The sequence below is a fragment of the Montipora capricornis genome, chromosome 3 (genome assembly GCF_036669925.1).
Source record: "Montipora capricornis isolate CH-2021 chromosome 3, ASM3666992v2, whole genome shotgun sequence".
Taxonomy (NCBI): Eukaryota; Metazoa; Cnidaria; class Anthozoa; order Scleractinia; family Acroporidae; genus Montipora; species Montipora capricornis.
The window spans coordinates 37,433,307-37,452,106 of NC_090885.1; the positions used below are offsets into that span (position 1 = coordinate 37,433,307).

The 18,800-nt window shown below is 38.8% G+C and overlaps 1 protein-coding gene and 1 pseudogene across 1 annotated transcript; both read right to left on the reverse strand.

Annotated features, from left to right (window-relative positions):
• Window positions 1-5,102: 5,102 nt before the first annotated feature.
• On the reverse strand, window positions 5,103-7,490 carry LOC138041344 (homeobox protein notochord-like). Its single transcript, XM_068887124.1, has 2 exons — window positions 6,890-7,490; window positions 5,103-6,024 (listed from the first exon to the last, which is right to left on the reverse strand). Exons 1-2 carry the CDS (start codon window positions 7,257-7,259, stop codon window positions 5,753-5,755), a joined length of 642 nt encoding a protein of 213 aa, XP_068743225.1. The 5' UTR covers window positions 7,260-7,490; the 3' UTR covers window positions 5,103-5,752.
• A 4,823-nt stretch (window positions 7,491-12,313) lies between these two features.
• LOC138043045 (protein DBF4 homolog B-like) lies at window positions 12,314-17,514 on the reverse strand (annotated as a pseudogene).
• Window positions 17,515-18,800: the final 1,286 nt, after the last annotated feature.

Here is an 18,800-nt window from a genome sequence, read left to right on the forward strand (position 1 = left end):
TTTCACAAAATATTCAGAAGAAGAAGAAGAAGAAGATGTGTTATTAGACACAACTAAAACAATAAGTTTCACTACCGCATGCAAAAAGGCACTTGACCAGTGACACATGTAGAAGAGCTGCAAAAACAAGGAAATGACTTCTCATCGTTCAACTACATGCAAGTAATGACTGTTTAATAAAGGTTACAAACTTTTTGGACTACCAGAAAAAGAACTTTGAATTTGATTGTTCAAGTACTTAGAACCACAAAAGGGTTTTATACTGAATTACATTTGTACAAGTAACTGTAAATCATTCAATGTTCTACCTTCTAAAAAGTCACTTGTCTTTTTCCTTGCAAAAACCAGAAAAATAAAAATAAAACAAAGTCACATGAAGGTAATTCTTATTAATCAAGGTTTTGACGGTTTTTCTGCTGCTCTAAGATAAAAAAAAGCAGAATTAGTTATCATGCACAGTATGCCTAACCCCAACCTTAATGCTTAGCTAACCGATTAAAATCAGTGCTTAGACTTAATAACAACTTCCAAAGGCGTTTTTACAGACTAACTCGTGAAAACATACGCTAACTACATCTCCTTACTGATTTACTTACCAATATACACGTACTTGCTAACAATTAATGGACTTTTTGTTGATGTTTCCTATTTTCAATTTTAAGCTAGTTTAAAATTAAATTTACCTAGGTTGAAGTCATTTCAACCTGAATTTCAATTTACTTGTAACAAGTATCTTTCGCCATCGTACGCTCTGCGATACTATGCTTGAGAGGCACAACACCCAGAAGACGACAGCCAGACTTTGTTGACTCATTTACAGATCGAAAACATTAGAGTCTGCCCGAAGTAACCTTTTTTTTCTTTCAGGAGATTTATTCTTTTAACTTGAAATTTTCTTTTTCCATGTCTTTAATTCTAAAACACTGTACTGCCTGTAAGAGTTATTTGATCACATCTGAGCCGCAGGAAATGTATTTGGGAAATCGTTATGGCACAGTGATTCAGTGCATTCTTATAACTTATAATAATTTTTAATGTTGTATTGTGCTTCCAATTCTTACTTTGTAATATTTCTGTAAATTATGTACATATTTCAAAGGTTTTCTTTATCATTTCAAAAAATATATATGTATATATTATTATTATTATTATTATTATTATTATTTGCAGTTTATTGAAACATCTGTTTGCAAACCTATGACAAAATTTGGGCGCCCAAAAAGCGTAACCAATTCCTGTTAATCCCTAAAAAAAAGATTACAATCCTCCATCGATATTATATATCCCACATAACAGAATATCCTAAGTATCTAAACGTAAAAATCCTAACCATTGATCTGTGTATCTAAAAATCTTAAATCTTCTTTCTCATAGATCGTTGTAAAAAAAAAACAAACAAAAAAATTTGCTAATAAAAATCCCTAATAATATATACGGCCTTTAAGTATATCTAAATGTTCATCTTTGCCTTTCTTATGAAATTGTTCAGTGTTCAAGAATTTTAAAGTTCCTTGCAATGTTCAGAGTGCATGATAGCATTGCCTTCTGCAAAAAAACCAAGTCACACCTGTCTCCTACCAAGCACTTGATTGACTTCCTCACAACTTTTGAATAACCACCCAGTACATCCATGATGATGTTGTGCTGAGAAACTTTATATCCTGAATATTGCAGCTTGAGTTCCCTTCTGAATGGACCATACCTTCGCATTTTCTCCTCCGTCTTCATCTGTCGATTTTCTATCCACGGGCAGCTCATCTCGATCAGGATTACTTCTTTCTTTACTTTATCAATGACTTGCGCGTCGATGGAATTTGCTCGACCTTCTACTTGCTCGGCAAACAGAGGTACATCCCACAAAGCTTTGAGTTCTTCATTCTCGTGAACTGGCTTTGGACTGATTCGTTCATACCACGCATACTCCTCTCTTGGTAGTAGGTTGTATTTGCTTAGAATCTCGAAGAAAAGGATTCTAAGGACCCTGTTATGTCTTTCTAGGTATTTGGTTTGAGCGATAGCACTGCACCCTGCAAACACATGCGCGACACTCTCTTGGCCCTTGCCACACATACGACAAGTGTAATCTTGATGATTAGTTGTTTTAATCTTCTTCCCAGTGTACAACTTTGTTGGTAAAAGCTTTTGGTACAGGTCTTGAACGCCAGTTATCATATGGGTCGGTGCATTTCTCCAGTTGTTCATCCACTCAAAACACTTTTTGTCTAGGTCTTCATCCTTCCACCTGCTTGCTAGTAGCTTTCCCTCCCACTTCTCTACCAAAAGTTGGATCCGGGTTATCTTCTTGGGGGCCAGGCAACAACAAGTTGCCTGAGGAAACCCAAATTTTATCATGGCTTTCATCGCTCCAGAACCTTTCTCAGAATTCTTGCTGTGCCAAGGAGAGCGGTTTTTTAATTAGTTCTATAGGAGTGTTGGTGCTAATCCGCTTTAAGTTGCTTTCAAGCCTTTTTGAAGCTGTTCCCAGTACCCCAATTATTACTGGAAGCACCTGGGTTCCGACACTCCACATTTTCTGAATCTCTCTTGCTAGGTCCTGGTATTTCTCTAGCTTTTCCTCTTCCTTGGCCTTTACAGCTGTGTCTTCTGGGACTGCTATGTCTATTACTTGGCATGTCTGTTCTTGCTTGTTAATAACGACCAAGTCGGGTCTCCTTGCATTAATTTGGTGGTCAGTCTGGATGTTATAATGCCATAGCAGTTTGTAGTCTTGTTCTCAAGGACAGTTTCTCGTTGATGTTCAAACCATTTGTCTACTCTACTAAAGCCGCACTTCCCCAGCAAGTCCCAGTGTACCACCCTTGTAACATTATCGTGCCTCCTTTTATGCTCTTGCTGTGCCAGTTTGGAGCACCCACTCACAATATGCTCACTGTCTCCTTTGCCTGGCGGCACATTCTGCACAGGTCATTCTCTTGAGTCTTGTCGATGTTGGCTTTGATATAGTTTGTTCTTATTGCCTGGTCTTGGGCAGCAGTGATTAGGGCTTCTGTTTCTCGTTTAAGGTTCTCTCTTTGCAACCATTCCCAGGTCTTCTCATTTCGTTTGCTCTGTTTGTCTGAGGGACTGACCATATACAGCCTTCACTTCCCACTATGTCTTTCTCTCAGCTTCCTTCGTTATTTGAAGTCCTTTGGGGTTTGAAAGTCGTGGGTTACCACTTCCCTCTTCCTAGCTGTTTGAATCAGTTTCTCGTCACTGTGCAGGATGTAATTTTGTAATGAGTTCTTGGCCTGTCCAATGCACTCTTCCAGTGATATTAGGCCTCTCCCTCCTTCTGCTCTTTGTACATTAAGCCTGGCTACACAATTCCTTGGGTTAAGTGCTCTGTTCATTGTTAGGGTCTTCCTTGTTCTTGTGTATAAATCTCTTAATTTCTTTTTGGTCCAGTTATTATTATTATTATTATTATTATTATTATTATTATTATTATTATTATTATTAGCGACCTAGTAGGTCCTGGCAGTTGCTTGACACAAACCCATTTAGGAAAAAGTTTGTGCGCGTTGTTGCCGAAAAGAACAGCTTTTTCTTTGTCACCTTGATCGATACTTAACTAATGGCGTTGCTTATACGAACTTGAACTGGTAATTAAGACACTTTACAAGCGTAGGATTAGCACCCCTAAAGGAGGCTATTAAAAATGGCCTTCTTTGGAATTTTTTGTCTTAGCTAGCTTATTGACCCAGACGGTACTTTCAGCTGTTTGTTTTAGTGTTCTTGATCTCGTTAGCCGCTTTAATGTGGAGAGGTACGTACGAAAAGACTAACAGTGTAGTGAAACATAATTACTAGCAATAAAAGACAACAGTTGTCTTGTTTTCAATATTTTATTTCGCGCATGTTTTTATTTAAATTAATCCCTCTGAGAGTGCATGGCCAAATTTCTGCCAGTATAGATTCAACATTTTCAAAAAATTAAAAAACGAATCTCGAATCTCTTTTGATGGGAGTGTGGATAGCATTGTCCCCAGGAGACATCACAGAAATCACCGTCCAGCGAATAATTAAAAGTTGTGAAGAGTGGTTTATCTTGTGGCTAGTGTACGCGAGAGTAGTATCAGTTCGGGATTTTTAATTGATAGAGCAAGGGCCAACGAGTAACAAAACTCCAGCGTGTGGAAAAGTCATACGATGAATTCACGAGCTGATTTCGACTCTAGAAACGCTGGTTGACCTTTCTTAACACAAATGTTTTCCAAAACAAAGGGATTACATTTCTTTGACAAACGACTGAATCTACTTTGAATATTCCACTTCAAGAAACTTCAGGAATATTACTCCTCTCGAACAGATATTTTGAAGGAAACGACCCATGCGTTGCGGGAGTGCTCTTAGTGGAAGTTATTTTGTGATGTCGTCAATTCTTCGGGTACATGCCTTACATTAAAACAAAGCACGGTTATTTAATTGTGGTCCAACATTTCCCCTCAGGAAAGTGATTCAATTCAATTTGCAAACTTTCGGTTGCCTAGTGCATCAGTTTTTTAGTTCCTCATTACTAGTCATTTAACACCAGTTCAAAGAACCGTTTAGAAAGCTAATGGAGACCGTCATTAGAGGTGATATTGCATATCAGTTCTATAAAATTATAAAAGCTTAATGAGGCAGAAGAAACCTTTTGTTTCTAATGTTCTTTAACAACATGAAAATCATGCGAACTTTAAAACCTATTGTTGTGGTGCGAATATCCTCACTACCCAGGAAAATGAAGAATAAAATCGTGTACGAACTAGAAGCTCTTCCTTTTATCGCTTACGCATTGCATTCTTCTTGCTTGATTCCTGTTGTCAAAGGCTCTGTTTCAAAGACTTATTGCTTTTATGTCCGTAACCTTAACCACTGTACTGAACTTCCCATGCAAAATTTAGGGTCTAGTTAATCAAAAATGCTTGTAATTTCAATTAAGACCCACAAGGCCCTCATATTATACCTCAGTTGGGTTCTCGCTACCTTACAAAACCCAACAGATAATTTCAATGTCACTTAAAATGTATCTCTTACTGCCGCTTTTATCGTGCTGACAAGCGCAAGTACAACACCAGGTTTAACATATATATCCTATACATAACATCTCTCACTTATAAAATTTTGAACATGATTTTTATTTGTACACAGATTCCAATTTCTTATTTACAAATTATGACGAAAGCTCCCGAATAGAGCACTAGGCTAAATTCATTGGGTAGATTCATTGGACCAGGCTTAAAATCACTTACCGAACCAAACAAGTGACCAATTTTCAATCATGAAAACATCTGTTCATGACGTAAGCATTTAGTCTTTGGGCAAGTATTGAACTTTGTTTGTGATATTTTTACAACCGAGATTTGTCCGCACAAACTATCAATTCTAACCGGAACTAACTTCTTGACAAATGCTGCGTTACCCTAGAAATTTAGTTTCTCTGTCAATTTGTGGGACTATTCTTCAGAATATTTCGAAATCGCTTTGAAAAAAAACACCTCAACCACGAGCCAAGATGTTTTAATTTCAAAAGCACCTTAAAGTTTTTCTTCTCGATGCTACTTCAGTTGCAAGAAACCGCTTACGTAACTTCGTGCTATCTTGTATTGAAAATATGAAACAAACGTTAACTTTCAAGAAGAAGCAGAAATCGCCGTTTCCACGCTACGGAGCAATGTACATTTAATCCGCAAACTACATTCAGTCAGTAGCGGTCCAAACTGAATTTTTTTCATTATGGTAGTGTGGCATTCACTGAGCCTTCTTTTCAAGCGGAGCTGGTACAATCTATCTTCTGTTTTCTCCACTTTATTCTTCTGTTTTGAAACCATACTTTGACTTGTGTTTCAGTAAGATTCAGTGATGCCGCCAAGTAGTGCCTCTCTGCCCCGACCATGTATTGTTGCCGTTCAAATTCTTTCTCCAATCGTTCTAACTGCTCCGGCGTGAAAATTGTACGAATTCTCTTCGGCTTTCCTTGCTTGAAATTCCAAGCTTTATTTTCCTCGTGATGAACGACTGAAAGAATTGGTTCTCCTTCTGCAAGAACGCAATAAGACCGAAACCGCAAATTAACATGGATAAAATTATACCAAAAAGTAATTCCCACTGTTTCACGTTTTGTCTATTCCTAAAGCCTATCTTGAGGTTCTAACAATGCCTTCCTCAATCTACCGTATGTAATTAAGACTCAAGAATGAGGGTTGTCCTGGTTTGAAAAATTGAAAAACATAATTAGTCGAGCTTTACATGATGAGAGCTTTATGTTATTAAGTAAGAAGCAATTTGGCATTAAGGTAATTGCTTAGATTTCCAATAGCATTTCCTTTTCAGAAGAGCTTTCCCTCAATTTTCCATTTTTATGCCTTTAGGAAGAGATGCTTTGATACAAAATCCTCATGTTAATAAATCGACATTAAATATATCCTAATTTTCTCTTTTTTGTCAGTTTACCGAAGTACTGAAAGGTTTAAATCAGGAAGTAAAATTAACATTTGAATTCAGCTCTCACCGAGGTGCGAATTAGCCATTTCGTTTACGTGATTACAATTTTTTTCTTGCTGCCAATAACATTTACCAGTCACAAATACACATTTAAAAGGAAAGCGCAGGCAACTTTTAAAAAGAAGTAGAAAACAAATGTCGAGACTGAGAATCAGTTAAAGCTTATTTTGCGGCGGTAACAAATGTACGACGAACGTGTACACACTGAGGCCTTTTTTTAAACTTCTCTTTAGAAAACGCCCCACGAAATCTAGTGCTCACAAGTTGAGATGAGCACGCGAACAAAAAAAAAAGATTTTTTTCGTCTAGAGATAGACAAACGTGACAAACTGAAGAGCCCTTCTCCAAACGGTTTGATGACTATGAATGATTGCAATGTCGGGTTTATTGCATGACTTACCTTTATGTAAAGAATTGCAAGTGGTTCTTGCAAAGGCGCTGGTAGTTAAAGGCCGGTGGTACGGATGTAGTCTTCCTATTGAGATATGAGAAGCGTAAGGAGTAAACTTTGGGACGCTTAGACTGGCTTCGGTGGAAGAGGCTTTGGATGAGTTTGTCTCCTCGCTATTCGTCCTGGTCGTTTGCTCTTCAGAACGGGAAAGAATCGATGAAATAGTGAACGATGATATTCCAGACTGACTTGGGCTGGTAGGAGATCTGCTAACTGGTTGTAAACTTGAAGGCGCTACAGCTGTGCTTCTCAAAGCGATACAGTATGGGGACGTACAAGGGAAATACGGACAAACATACGTGCTAGTGAATGCTTGCATGACTCGCTAGCTCACAAAAACGTGTCTCAAAATCTGCTCAGGTTCTTCCTAGTAAATCTTGGTATTCATTGTGCTACCGTTGCAAATCCCGCAGCTGACTGCCTTCGATTGTGCGTTTGCGGCAGCCTTTTATGAAACACGTATCCGACGAAATTGGTAACTATTGGTCACTAATTCCCTAATGTTCGTTGCTAAACGATGAATAGTACTCCAAACTATGCTGTTTTCTCATTAGTCCATTGATAAAATTGATTAGTGGGACCAATACAATGCCTAATCGAAAAAACCGACTTATTAGTATCTTCACAATAAACAAACAAATTGTTCGCGTACTCCTTTAACTCAGACATTAACCGATAATTTTGCAAGACAAGTGAGTTCGCCTTAATGACTTAAATTAACCATATTGCATCACGATAAGAAATAAATAGAGCCAGCAAATTTAATATAAGTCCCCGAGATGGGAAAATAACCGAAATATTTCTTCCCAGAGAAGTCTTTATTTTTTGTTTGGGACACTTAGTTTTCAGACTCACTTTTTATTAAAAAGAGGTTGTGAAATGTACTGTCGCCTTGCGCCATGTGGTAAGATGAGAGCCAGATTGGCATTGTTCTTAAGCCTTTTGTATCGCCAGAGTTAATTAATACTTTTGTAGGCGGCAATAATATGCAATATTCACTTCCTCTCTTCCAATAGTGAGAAACACGCCATGAGATTTTGTTTGACATTTATTTCTATTCAAGCCAAACACCTGTTCGCAGACAATTTACATTCATAAAGTTCTCCGTATTCGATACAGCAAGCAGGAAAGCTTTTAATTCGTCGATGATCTTATCACATTTAACGAACAAAAGATATTGCGGGGTTTATACGCTTAAAATTAACTCGACAAGGGCAAATCATTGTGAGTTGGTGTGGGTTTCAGAGACAATTAATTCGCTGAAAAACAATTAAGACGAAGAAAGAGATCGATTTGTCGTTTTTTCTTCAACTCTAAAAGCAACTAGACTGTTTTTTTTTTTCGAAAAGAAGGCTTTTTGTCTCTTTAAAATCACCCGCGGAAAAAAACTTTTAAAGATCCTTCCTTGAATGTTCAATATCCATCTCGCTTTTTGTGTGTGTATTTGGAATCAATTACGCTTACTTAATGAGTTCCTCTTAAGACTAATATCAGTAATTCTCAATCAATTTCGTCATTTTAAAGTATCAAATCAGAAATTCTTTTTTGACCACGCAATAAAGCACTGGTAATCGTAATAGGAACCATGTCTTCCACCTTGCTAACACGATTTTATTTGTCTTATCAAGTTAGCGACGATTAACCGGAGGGGATTTCCGAAATAATGTACAAACAAAGCTCGCAACAAATTATATAACTTCTTCTTTTAGGCCTTTAATACCAAACGACATCTGGAGAATGACATTTGAAACGCTGTTTCTTAAAATTCAAAAAGTAGCTTCTGTTGGAGAATTTCACAAGGCAGTTTCTTAGATATTACACAGTTGCAGTTTTTGCCACTCCCGCGAGTTCTTGGTTTAATTAAGTAATCCAAACGATGCTTTTCTTTCCTTTAACGAAACATAATATCGCATTCGATTAAAAAAAAAACGATTCGCAGTTCAAAGCAATTATAGGGATCTCTTTCCGGAAAAATCTGTGTTTTGTTTTAAATTTCATGGCTATGTAATGGTGAAGACTCAATTGCTAGACTAATGCGCAATATAATTTGATTAATGAAGACAAAAGTCGCTGAATATGGGTTTCAGCTAAACAACAATGTAGTTGCAAGGAGGTGATTTAATGATCGAAGAAAGGCCAAAGTTCTGAAAGTATCTTTTTTAACAAATAAGCGAACCGCTCGTGACGGGAAAAGAAAAGAAAAACCTTTTGAGATATCCATGTCATTTTTAATCGCGGTTTTTCTCTCATTCGTGGAAAGCAAGATATTGATAAAAAATAATTCACAACACACATTTTGACGAAAAATGACAAATTTGCTCGTTGGATTTGAATTCTCTCTTTTCGTAAGTGAAGGGCAAAGCTAGTGTTATATTTGTAGTTATTCTACTACTGAAGCAATTCTTAACATTGATGTGTTCTAAATGGTATCAAACAACCATTTCTTGACTGATGTCCTAATATTCCACTTCGGGACCTTTGGTCCTGGAGGCTTTTGGCTTCAGTCTGCAGTCAGCTTCTTATTCATTTTAGAAACTTTTCAAAATCAAGGGATTGTCATCCTATATCAGGCGAGTGATGGCCTAATTATCTCTCTAATGCTTCGATTACGACAACAATTAACCACAGTTTTGAAATCTTGTTTCGAGAGCCCATCTGTGTTTAGTTTGCTCGATTTAATTTTCCTTGTTATTGCTTTTTAATTCAATAAGTTGTATGTGTCAAAAAGAACTTGTTTGGATAGTTAGATAATCTGCTACTTCAAAAGAAAATCCGGCGCTTTTAGAAAACGGAATGGTAAAGTTTTTTTCAAATACATTCCGTAATAGACTAATTACTACATTTCTGGCAAAAGTTCTATCTTGGTATGACATTGAAAATCGAGAGACTTACGGTTGCACCAAAAAAAAATCAAGTTATCTTTTCCGGGATTTCTTTATTTGTTGTTTAAATAGTCTTTTGTGAGTCAAATAGTATATGTGGGGTGGGAAATTGGATTTGAAAATAAAGTGAAGACTGACAGATGTCTTCGTAAACGAAATTTCCGATATGCGTATTTACTGAAGGTCGGAACTTCATGGAGATGCCCGACCTTAAGCGTCATCCTGTTTTGACGAACTGTCTTAGGATATCATATTGTTGCATTAAATAATATATTGATATCAAAAGACATCGATATTTTTTTCCAAGCGTTTCGACTAGAATTGAAGCTGTGAATTCTTGAAAGCACGACTTGGCCGATTTCGTTAACGCCTGGTGATCAAGATCAACCCCGCCTTCTTTGATACACACTGATAAACTAATTAAGCTGCAGAACAAGGACAGCTAACCATTACGTATTACCAAGAAAATTCACTAATTGGACTGGGCTTTCAGATACACAATGGTGCTCACCAAAAAGAGAACGATGTACCTACCTTTGTATATCGTGGAGTACAACGTGTTTAATTCGAGAAGTTCTCATTTCACGTCCGCTCTTATGGAGTGAGTACGATCGTCGTTACTTAAAAAGGCCGGGCTGCCAACTAGTTAGATAACTGGATGTTTCTATCTAAATGTTCTGGGCTTAAAACGTGTTATGTGGTTCAGAATTCAACCTTACGCCACCACTCTTTGTAAATACTGTAACCAAACTGTTGCCTTCTTTTCTATAAAATTTTTCCTTTGCCCTCAAAATTAATTCTTCGGCAATTCATTTTGTCTTTTTAGTGTCCTTGGTACCAAAACTATAAGTATTGAATTGTTTTAAACAGGTAAGTCGTCAGATTCGGAAACATTACTCGAAATTAAAAGGATGAATTCCTGGCAAAACATGCATGAATCTCTGGCTACGACGGTAGAAACAACTGAGAAAATGGAAATTATTTCCCCGGTCCAGGGCTAAAACTTGCTTGTAGGCTTCAGTACAATCAAGAACCTTTTTTCCTGCAAATTCATGATTTCTGCTAGTGAACTAAAGAAGACGTTTTGTGTTATCTCTCAAAATACTCTACCTCAAGTCTTTTTCACATTTGTCAGTGATCAGTCCCTGAAGCTTAAAATCTCCTTGACAATCACATACATACCACTTCGTTGGCCGAAATATGCACTTTTGACAAATTCTTTTGTGAATTTTTTCCGTCTACTGTAAATTAGATTCGAATTCAATGCAATTTGTCTTAGAGATTTCTAACAACTACAGCGTCAGACAAAATTATTGAAACGCATTCCAATACCTTTCCCTCCCACAATGTTGTTTTGCCAAATGGGCTCAGAAACTTGCCCGCAAACAACACTGTGAGGGGAGAGCGAGCCGTGAAAGCTTCAGATCTGTATATTCCTGCACTGTTCCGGCAAGGAATGTTGTCACAGACTGTAGGTCGAAACTCGAAGGCAACTGAATTCAACTCAAAATTTGATTGTATCAGTACGAACTACAAAATGTGAAAACTCTTGGTGGCAATTGTAGGTTGTGGCAGCAGATATTGAGAAATAAAAGCCTGAAATCGATGTCGGTTTAAATCTTCTAACTCTCTTTTCTCAGGATGCGACAACTGATAGCTCAAAAGGTAGAGTATGGGAATGCAGGGTGGAAAACCGCGTATGGGCTCACAGTGGTACAATGATCAAACAGTCACTTCCTTTTTTTCTTCAGATTTTGAAAGTTTGTCACAGTTTGCTTAACAACTGCCTGGCAAAATGTTGAGCTTTGACTTTTATCCAAAGGCTGTGTCCGCCATTACTCACGTCCCAAACCAACCCGGCTGGACTTCAGAGGGTTGAGTGTAGGGAAAAGTGACGTCGTTCACTCAATAGCTTAAAATTTCAGTGTGTAAATGCAGATTATTATGTATGCAAAACATGAGTTTCAAAATCTGAAACGCACAAAACTCCCGTGCTGCATATTAATTCAGTCGCGTACAAACGCATTGCATTTGACGTCATTTTCTCCTCGATCCAGCTCTCTCAAGATTTCAAATGAACAAGTTTCTTTTAAATTAAGGCTTACAACTTAGTGTTTCAGTACTTAACATAGTTTTAAACTTCAAAGAAAAAAAATATTTAATTTCTTGATCATAGTACCACTCATCCTCGGAGACCCAGGGGCAGTCAGTCGTGACGGGACGAGAATCGGGACCGGCGTAAGGTTTCTCAAGTGGAAACTTTACACCAGTCCTGATTCTCGTTCCGTCTCGAATGACTGCCCCCTACGAGGATGAGTACCACTTAAACTCCGGCCAACCTTTACATGCACCTCCGTCTTAGCTAAGTTGTCTCAGCAATCCTAACACTCGGTAACTGATAATATCTCGTTTGAATTTATGAACCGTGCAAATATTTGTATTCCGCTGATATGGAATCTATCTGCGGACAGAGACTTCAAAAACGGAAGTGTTGGTCACTCATATTTTATTGCATTAAAACGAGATGACATTTGTAACATATTTACATTTTTCTTTTTCTAACAGTTACTAGTAATTACCAACATTATTAATGTAGAATAAATGGTATACACACTCCATAACTATAGATAATACCTCTCAGTTCCTTTTTTCTTTCCCCCGAATATTTTAATATTTAAAAATATTTTTTACCTAATTAAAGCAGTATAACGGTTTCCTCGAGTCAAGAATTAAATCTAGTAAAATATGGATAAAACATCACATTTCGTAGCTGATGTCCCTCACAGACTCAAATGGAGGGTTCATAATATAAAGGCATGCCACTTATAGTTTTATAGTTTTTTTTTACACAATGACATAAGTCTACACTTATTTTTATTGTTCGATTTCATTATATATTTCCACGTAATATCGGCTATTTACTTAATCCTCAAATCGTTTCCTTTCGCTGCGATTTCAAAATGTTTCTTCGCACCTAATGCAAGCGTCCTACAAACAATGAAGCTCTCGTTACTGGGGAACTCTTTCGCTTACTTCGTCGGAGTCGAATTTTCATCGGTGTAGCTTCGACAATCGAGAATCGATCAGTCCTTTTTCGTTTCGGCATGGCATGACTGGTGGTATTGCCTGATTGATCACGGCGTCGCTTTTTCGCTGTAGATTTCACGACAGAGTATCCATTATCTTGAAATCGGACGATTTTAATCGGTGTTACTTTCTTCTGAGCCTTGCGAGGAGAACTTGAGGTCTTGCGTGCAGGGGAAGAGGTTTTGGACCTAATGCTCCGAGACCTTTCACCAGGAGTCGCTGATCGCCTCTGCTGACTTGCCGTTCTCCTGCTGCCTCCTTTCGGCGAAGTTGTTTTGCTTGAAGTAGTTTTTCTTTTCTGAGGGGTTGGTTTTGGACTGACTGGAGATCTGCTTCTCGTACGTGATCTAAATAGGTAACAACATAAAACGTCCATTAGAACTTAACCCTCTACTGAGAAGAGAGAGGTTTCCCGCTGTCTACCCAATTGGTAAAATAATAGGCTTGCTTTTAAAACCTCAGTATTTGCGTTCTTCAAACTGAGTATTTCGAATTACAGCAACTGCAACACTGATTTCGGCTTCCGTATAATATTCATTCTAATAAAACCCGAATCGGATTTCCATCCACCGCCTATTTTCGATTGTTATTTGAAATCAACGTCTCGAAAAGATAGAATTAACAAATACGTAAAGAAGTCCGTTATAGATTTTTTTAATGACTAAAAACCCGAATTGTAACATTCAAATGTTTAAGATCCACGCCTGTCAGCCGACGCTTTGTAATTTGAGTGAAAGCCTAATGACTCTACGTCAGGCCTACCTTGGTTGCATTCGACCCCTGGATGATCTTTTCCTGATTCTTTCATCTTCAAACTCCTTCAAAGTCTTTCCACGCGCAATGAGTCGATCCAATTCAGCGTACGTGTCTTCACGTGAGGCCAACAACTTGTGTCCTCTACTGTTCACGTGTTTCCTCATCCCTTCATAATGAGCATCACACAGTTCACAGTACCCTTTCTTGTCTGTGCTTCCAGATGAACTCTTATTAGCTGCGCGCTTGACGACTTTTCGTGGACTCCTAGATGAGCTGTGTGATCGAGTGCGCATGCTCACTGGCTCGTCAAATGGCGAGAAACCGGGCGGTGCATCCAGATTTAGGTGAGGCCAGACACGCAGTTCCTTAACCAAAGGCTTGTATTGGCTGTTGACAAATCAGAAACACGTACATTCAAATTTGTTACTTGTGTCGTTTAATTAAAGGCAAGAATGACGTCGGTTTGTAGACTAATACTTCTCATGTGTGGAAGATTCCGAATCAGACGGCACTGCGAAGTGCAATGCCGAAAAAGAAAGCAAGCTGCTCTAAATTTGTTCTAACGGTCAAGGAAAGAAACGAAAAAACTAGGTTGGGAATCGTCAAGTACCAATCTTGTGAGAACATTCGTTGGTTATTGAGAGTAACATGGAAAAACCTCGGAGAACTGGGTGGGAGTTGGTTAACAAATGTTTCTAAGAAGCTAGAGTCTCGTTCACAAATGTTGTAACACAGACGGCAATTTGCCCCCTCTTCCCCTTCAATCTTGTTGTTTATGGGTTCGAGTGCAATGCAACATTGATGGGAGGGAGGAGGAGGGGTACGTTATTAACGGCTTTGATGCGCTTCACTTGCTGTTCTAACGAAGTGTTCCAACTATTTATGACCGAAGTCGTGGTTACTTCCTTGTTTCAAACTTGACTAAACTGTGAACACTTACCGGCTGTGATCCTCAACTTTGAGAAAGGCTCCCCTGAGACTATAAACCCGGTTCTTGGACTAAGTGGTATCTTGTGGCTTCTTTTGCAACTGCATGTTAATCCATTTCAAGGCTTGTTCAACCGATTTGACTCGTATTCCCCATTTGCTTGCATTACCGAGAACATCTGTACTCTTGCCTGGTTGTTTTCGCTGTCCCACTGATTTCTGGAGTATGGCCTGCGCTCGAGATTGCTGGAAAAGACAACCAACAATGCGTTTAGTAAGTGTAACATTTTTATTGATGAATTAGATCATTCTGTCTGAAAGGAAAGGTTATTCCGGCAGTTCATGTACCGAACTGAAATCTAAAACTTCCGCGCACAAATGGTAGTTGGATTTTTTTCAAAAATAGCTTTTGTTTATTAACCTATTTATGTTGGTATTCAGTTGGGCCTCAAATATCCTCCTTTCCCCACATTTTTACGGGAACAAAACTTTTTGTCTTTTCCTACATCTTTAGTTCACGACCTTAATTTAATTAAAAGAAGTTTAAAACTACTTTTGTTTGAACCTGTTTACGACTTGTTTGGATGAATCAGCGAGAGCTGTGAATTCTTAAATCTCAGCCAGTTTGTCTGCCACTGAAAACATGTTTGTCTAACTTAGTGTGGACTGGGAACTAGTTTGTATTAATTAACTGATAGATCTCTTCTTAGGTAAAATCACTTTGCTTTGAAATATAATTCGGATAAAGTTCTTACCCCTCGAGCGCTGGACAAGGCAGTGAGTTTGTCACTTCCCTTGCTTTGAGACGCAGATCGCTGTGTAACTGTCGACTGATCCGTAATTACGCACGTCAACTCCTTGCTCAAAAATTTTTCTACCACCTGGAAAAGAATTTGTCATTAATAAAAGTAACAAATGGCTCACAATACACAGGTATTAAAGGCCAATGTCATGCTAAATTTACTGTTTTTAGGTCAAAGCTGGGTAAAAGTCTAAATTCGTACTCTAGCTCATACGTGTAACATTCCTGACAAGTCATCGCGATGATACGAAATATAATATGGCACAAAGAGCGATTCGTATTGAATCTCTGCGACTTTCAGAGGACAACGTCTCCAAACTTGAAAACACTGGCCAATTTTTTCAAGGTTCAATCCATTTCCATCCCCTCCATCCTTGGTTGCAAAAAACAAAGAATAGCTTCAGTGCACTTCAATGGCCATTCGAAACAAAACTGCAGCATTATTTTTGGTCTTCATTGGTGCAAAGACGTCTATTAGTGATTTGATTTTGACTAAAATAGCGTGACACCGTCCCTTTAACCGAGGGCCATCAACTAAGTAACTACGAACTGACTGAAAACAGAGAGAAACATTTCAAAGAACAGAAAATGGAGATTTTCCTTCATTACCATATGTCAATCATTTTCTAATCGATCAGCCGAGCACTGCAGCTGGATCTTTCAAGTGCTTTACCACCTTGATATCTCATAAAATTTGAGCGCGATAGAATGAATAATCCTTGAGGATCTCTATTTTATTAATTTGTAATTTTTAATTACAGCCTGTCACGTCATTTACCCCGGCCTAGCTTTAATTCTGCTTCCAGAACTCGGGTCAAATTTTTCTTGCTGGGCAAGTGTAAGGGTTAGTTCAAGAGTTTTTTCATCGTTCATGTGCCTTCGCGGCGGATGTCCTCACTCTTATACTGTGGCTCGCGCTTGCGCCGCAAGTGATGGCCATGCTTAAATAAAAACCAAATGCAAGAACTTACCCCTCCTAGCTCCGTGAGTTTCTTCTCCAAATTCCGCGCTTTGCCCGGGGAATGCACATGCAGAAAAAACGTTTTGCCGTGAAGCGGAGCGAAAGGAAACTGGACTTGGCGACGGCTTCGATTTACAGGACCTAAACAGGAGAGCGAGAGAACGAGATGATACAGTTAGGTTGACGAGAGCAAAACAGAAATACGTACAAAATTATAAATTCCTTTGATACCAGTTCTGTCCCAGTTCATTCATTTGGCTGGCACAACTCTAGCACACATTACAATTAAAAGACTATCCGTATTGACTTTTCACACCAAAGTGAAGAGAAAAAGAAGAAAAATTGGAAGAAATTAAGGTTTGAAAAAGGTAAAAGAGAATTGAGGTAAACTGGCTTAAAGCAATAGGAGTATTAATTCCACTTTCAAGTAGTGTCTACAACTCGTGGAAGAAAAACATGCCACTCTACCTACATTGCAGATACTTTAAACGTTTTGTTTCAAAGCTCTTTATTTTACAGGACGACAAGTTTGGAGAAGAGTCATGAAATTCCAAGAGGCCGACCGAAGTCGAAGTTAACCCGAAGGCTCCTTTTTCATTAGTTTCTACCGTAACTTACGACATCTATCGCAACTCACGGCATTGATGTTCTCCACTCCTATCCCATTGCTTGCACAACTTGTCCCACACACGAATTGATGGAAAGCTGAGTGAACTTTTGAGAGCACGAGCTGGGATTCGAACTCGGACCGCTGGAATGCAGTGCGCGAGCGATACCCCACTACACTACGCGCGTTCCATGAAATTCGATTCAACTAAATATTGATTTATAGTATTATGGATCTACATGAGCTAAAAAAGGCATCAACAATTTCAATATTTGAAAGGATAGTAGAGTATCTTTGACTTTTTCCACCATCTTTTAGAAAGATATCAACATCAAAAGAATACAACGTACTTTTGTCTCTGACCATTGAATTACCCCTTGTTCTTCTTTTTCCTTTTGATCCAGAGCTCATGATGTCCTCCTTGCTCTAGCTTCTTGGTCTCTAACCTGAGGCCGTTGACCTACTTGTTTGACGTCTTGTTCATTTGCCTTTGTTTTAACCTCGCGCGACTGCTAGATAATGTTAACGAATTGTTACGTCGCTATTAGCGGCAATTAGAACTTTGAACTATCCGCTTTTACAAGCCGGTCGTGGGATTTTCAGTTTGCCGCTACGTGATGCGCGCGACCGGTAATTAATGTTAATCAATAGTTTTGACGTTCCGCTGCTCTGAGCCGAGAGATTTCCGTTGCGGGCCGGCCGAACATTTTGTCGGCCGCCATCAACTACCACTGAGTTTTGAAAATGCAAATTGCCTTAACGTAGACGTTGATACTATTCAAATTTGTTTGTACATAGCAAAAGAGATTAACTGAATGAGTTACACAGTAGTAACCGCATGTGCCGATTTTTGTCAAGCAGGGTTAGGGTTGAATACCATAACAATCTAAAGATTTTAATCGGACTTTATGCACGAATAGCGACTATACCTCAAAAAAAGGTTTTGACGTTCAATTTTCATTGTCAATGTACACCTTTTCAAAAACTGCTGTTGTCTGAGTTCATTCCTAAATCTTGTCTTAATGCTCTTTTACAAAAAAACAGTGGGGAAAAAAAACAGTGGGAAAGGGGGCAGTCGAGCAGGGCCAGATATCGGCCAAGCGGGGAGCTGGACAGAGGTCTGCCTCATCCCATTCTTTTGCTTGGCTCGTAATTTTTCCTGTGTTTCATTTGATTTTTTTCTTTGCATGGAAAAAAAGGGAACAACATTCGTACTCTTGTAGCGCTCGGGAAAGCCCCCTGTCCCGGGAGCATGCCTAAAACGATACTACGGCTGAGGCCAAGTACAATCTTTTGTACGTGAGCTAATTCAAGTTATTGGGATGAGCTGGCTCGAACAAAAAAGCCTCTTAGTTTACCATGGTGAGCAACAATCGGGTTTGTAGCGCCGGCAACGACGGCAGAACGAAGACGTCTTCCCAGTGCAATAACCCTTAATACTACAAAAATTCAGACCAGAGAACGCAAGGAAGCTTTAACTTTACCACCTTTATTTGATAAAACGTAAATAACGAATTATAATTACTTCTAATTCTTTACTGATTGAAATCAACGCTCATCCTGATCTTAGAGAAGCCGGCTAAGAGTGAGGTCACATTCTCTGGTGTCTGCCTACGTATCTCCTTTTATCTCCTTTAGATTTCCCAAGAAGTCATTTATCTTTCTGTATCTGCTGTTCTTTGCTTCCGAGTCGATGCCATCACCAGCCTCCTTTCTTTTTCTTCGTTCGCTGTTTCTTTTTAGCAGCCTGGGGTTGCTGTGGTCGGGGCGGCACTGCGCTGGCGGCAGCACCACCTGCGGAAGGGGTACCGGGCGGGGATGCGGGCTTGGGGCTACCG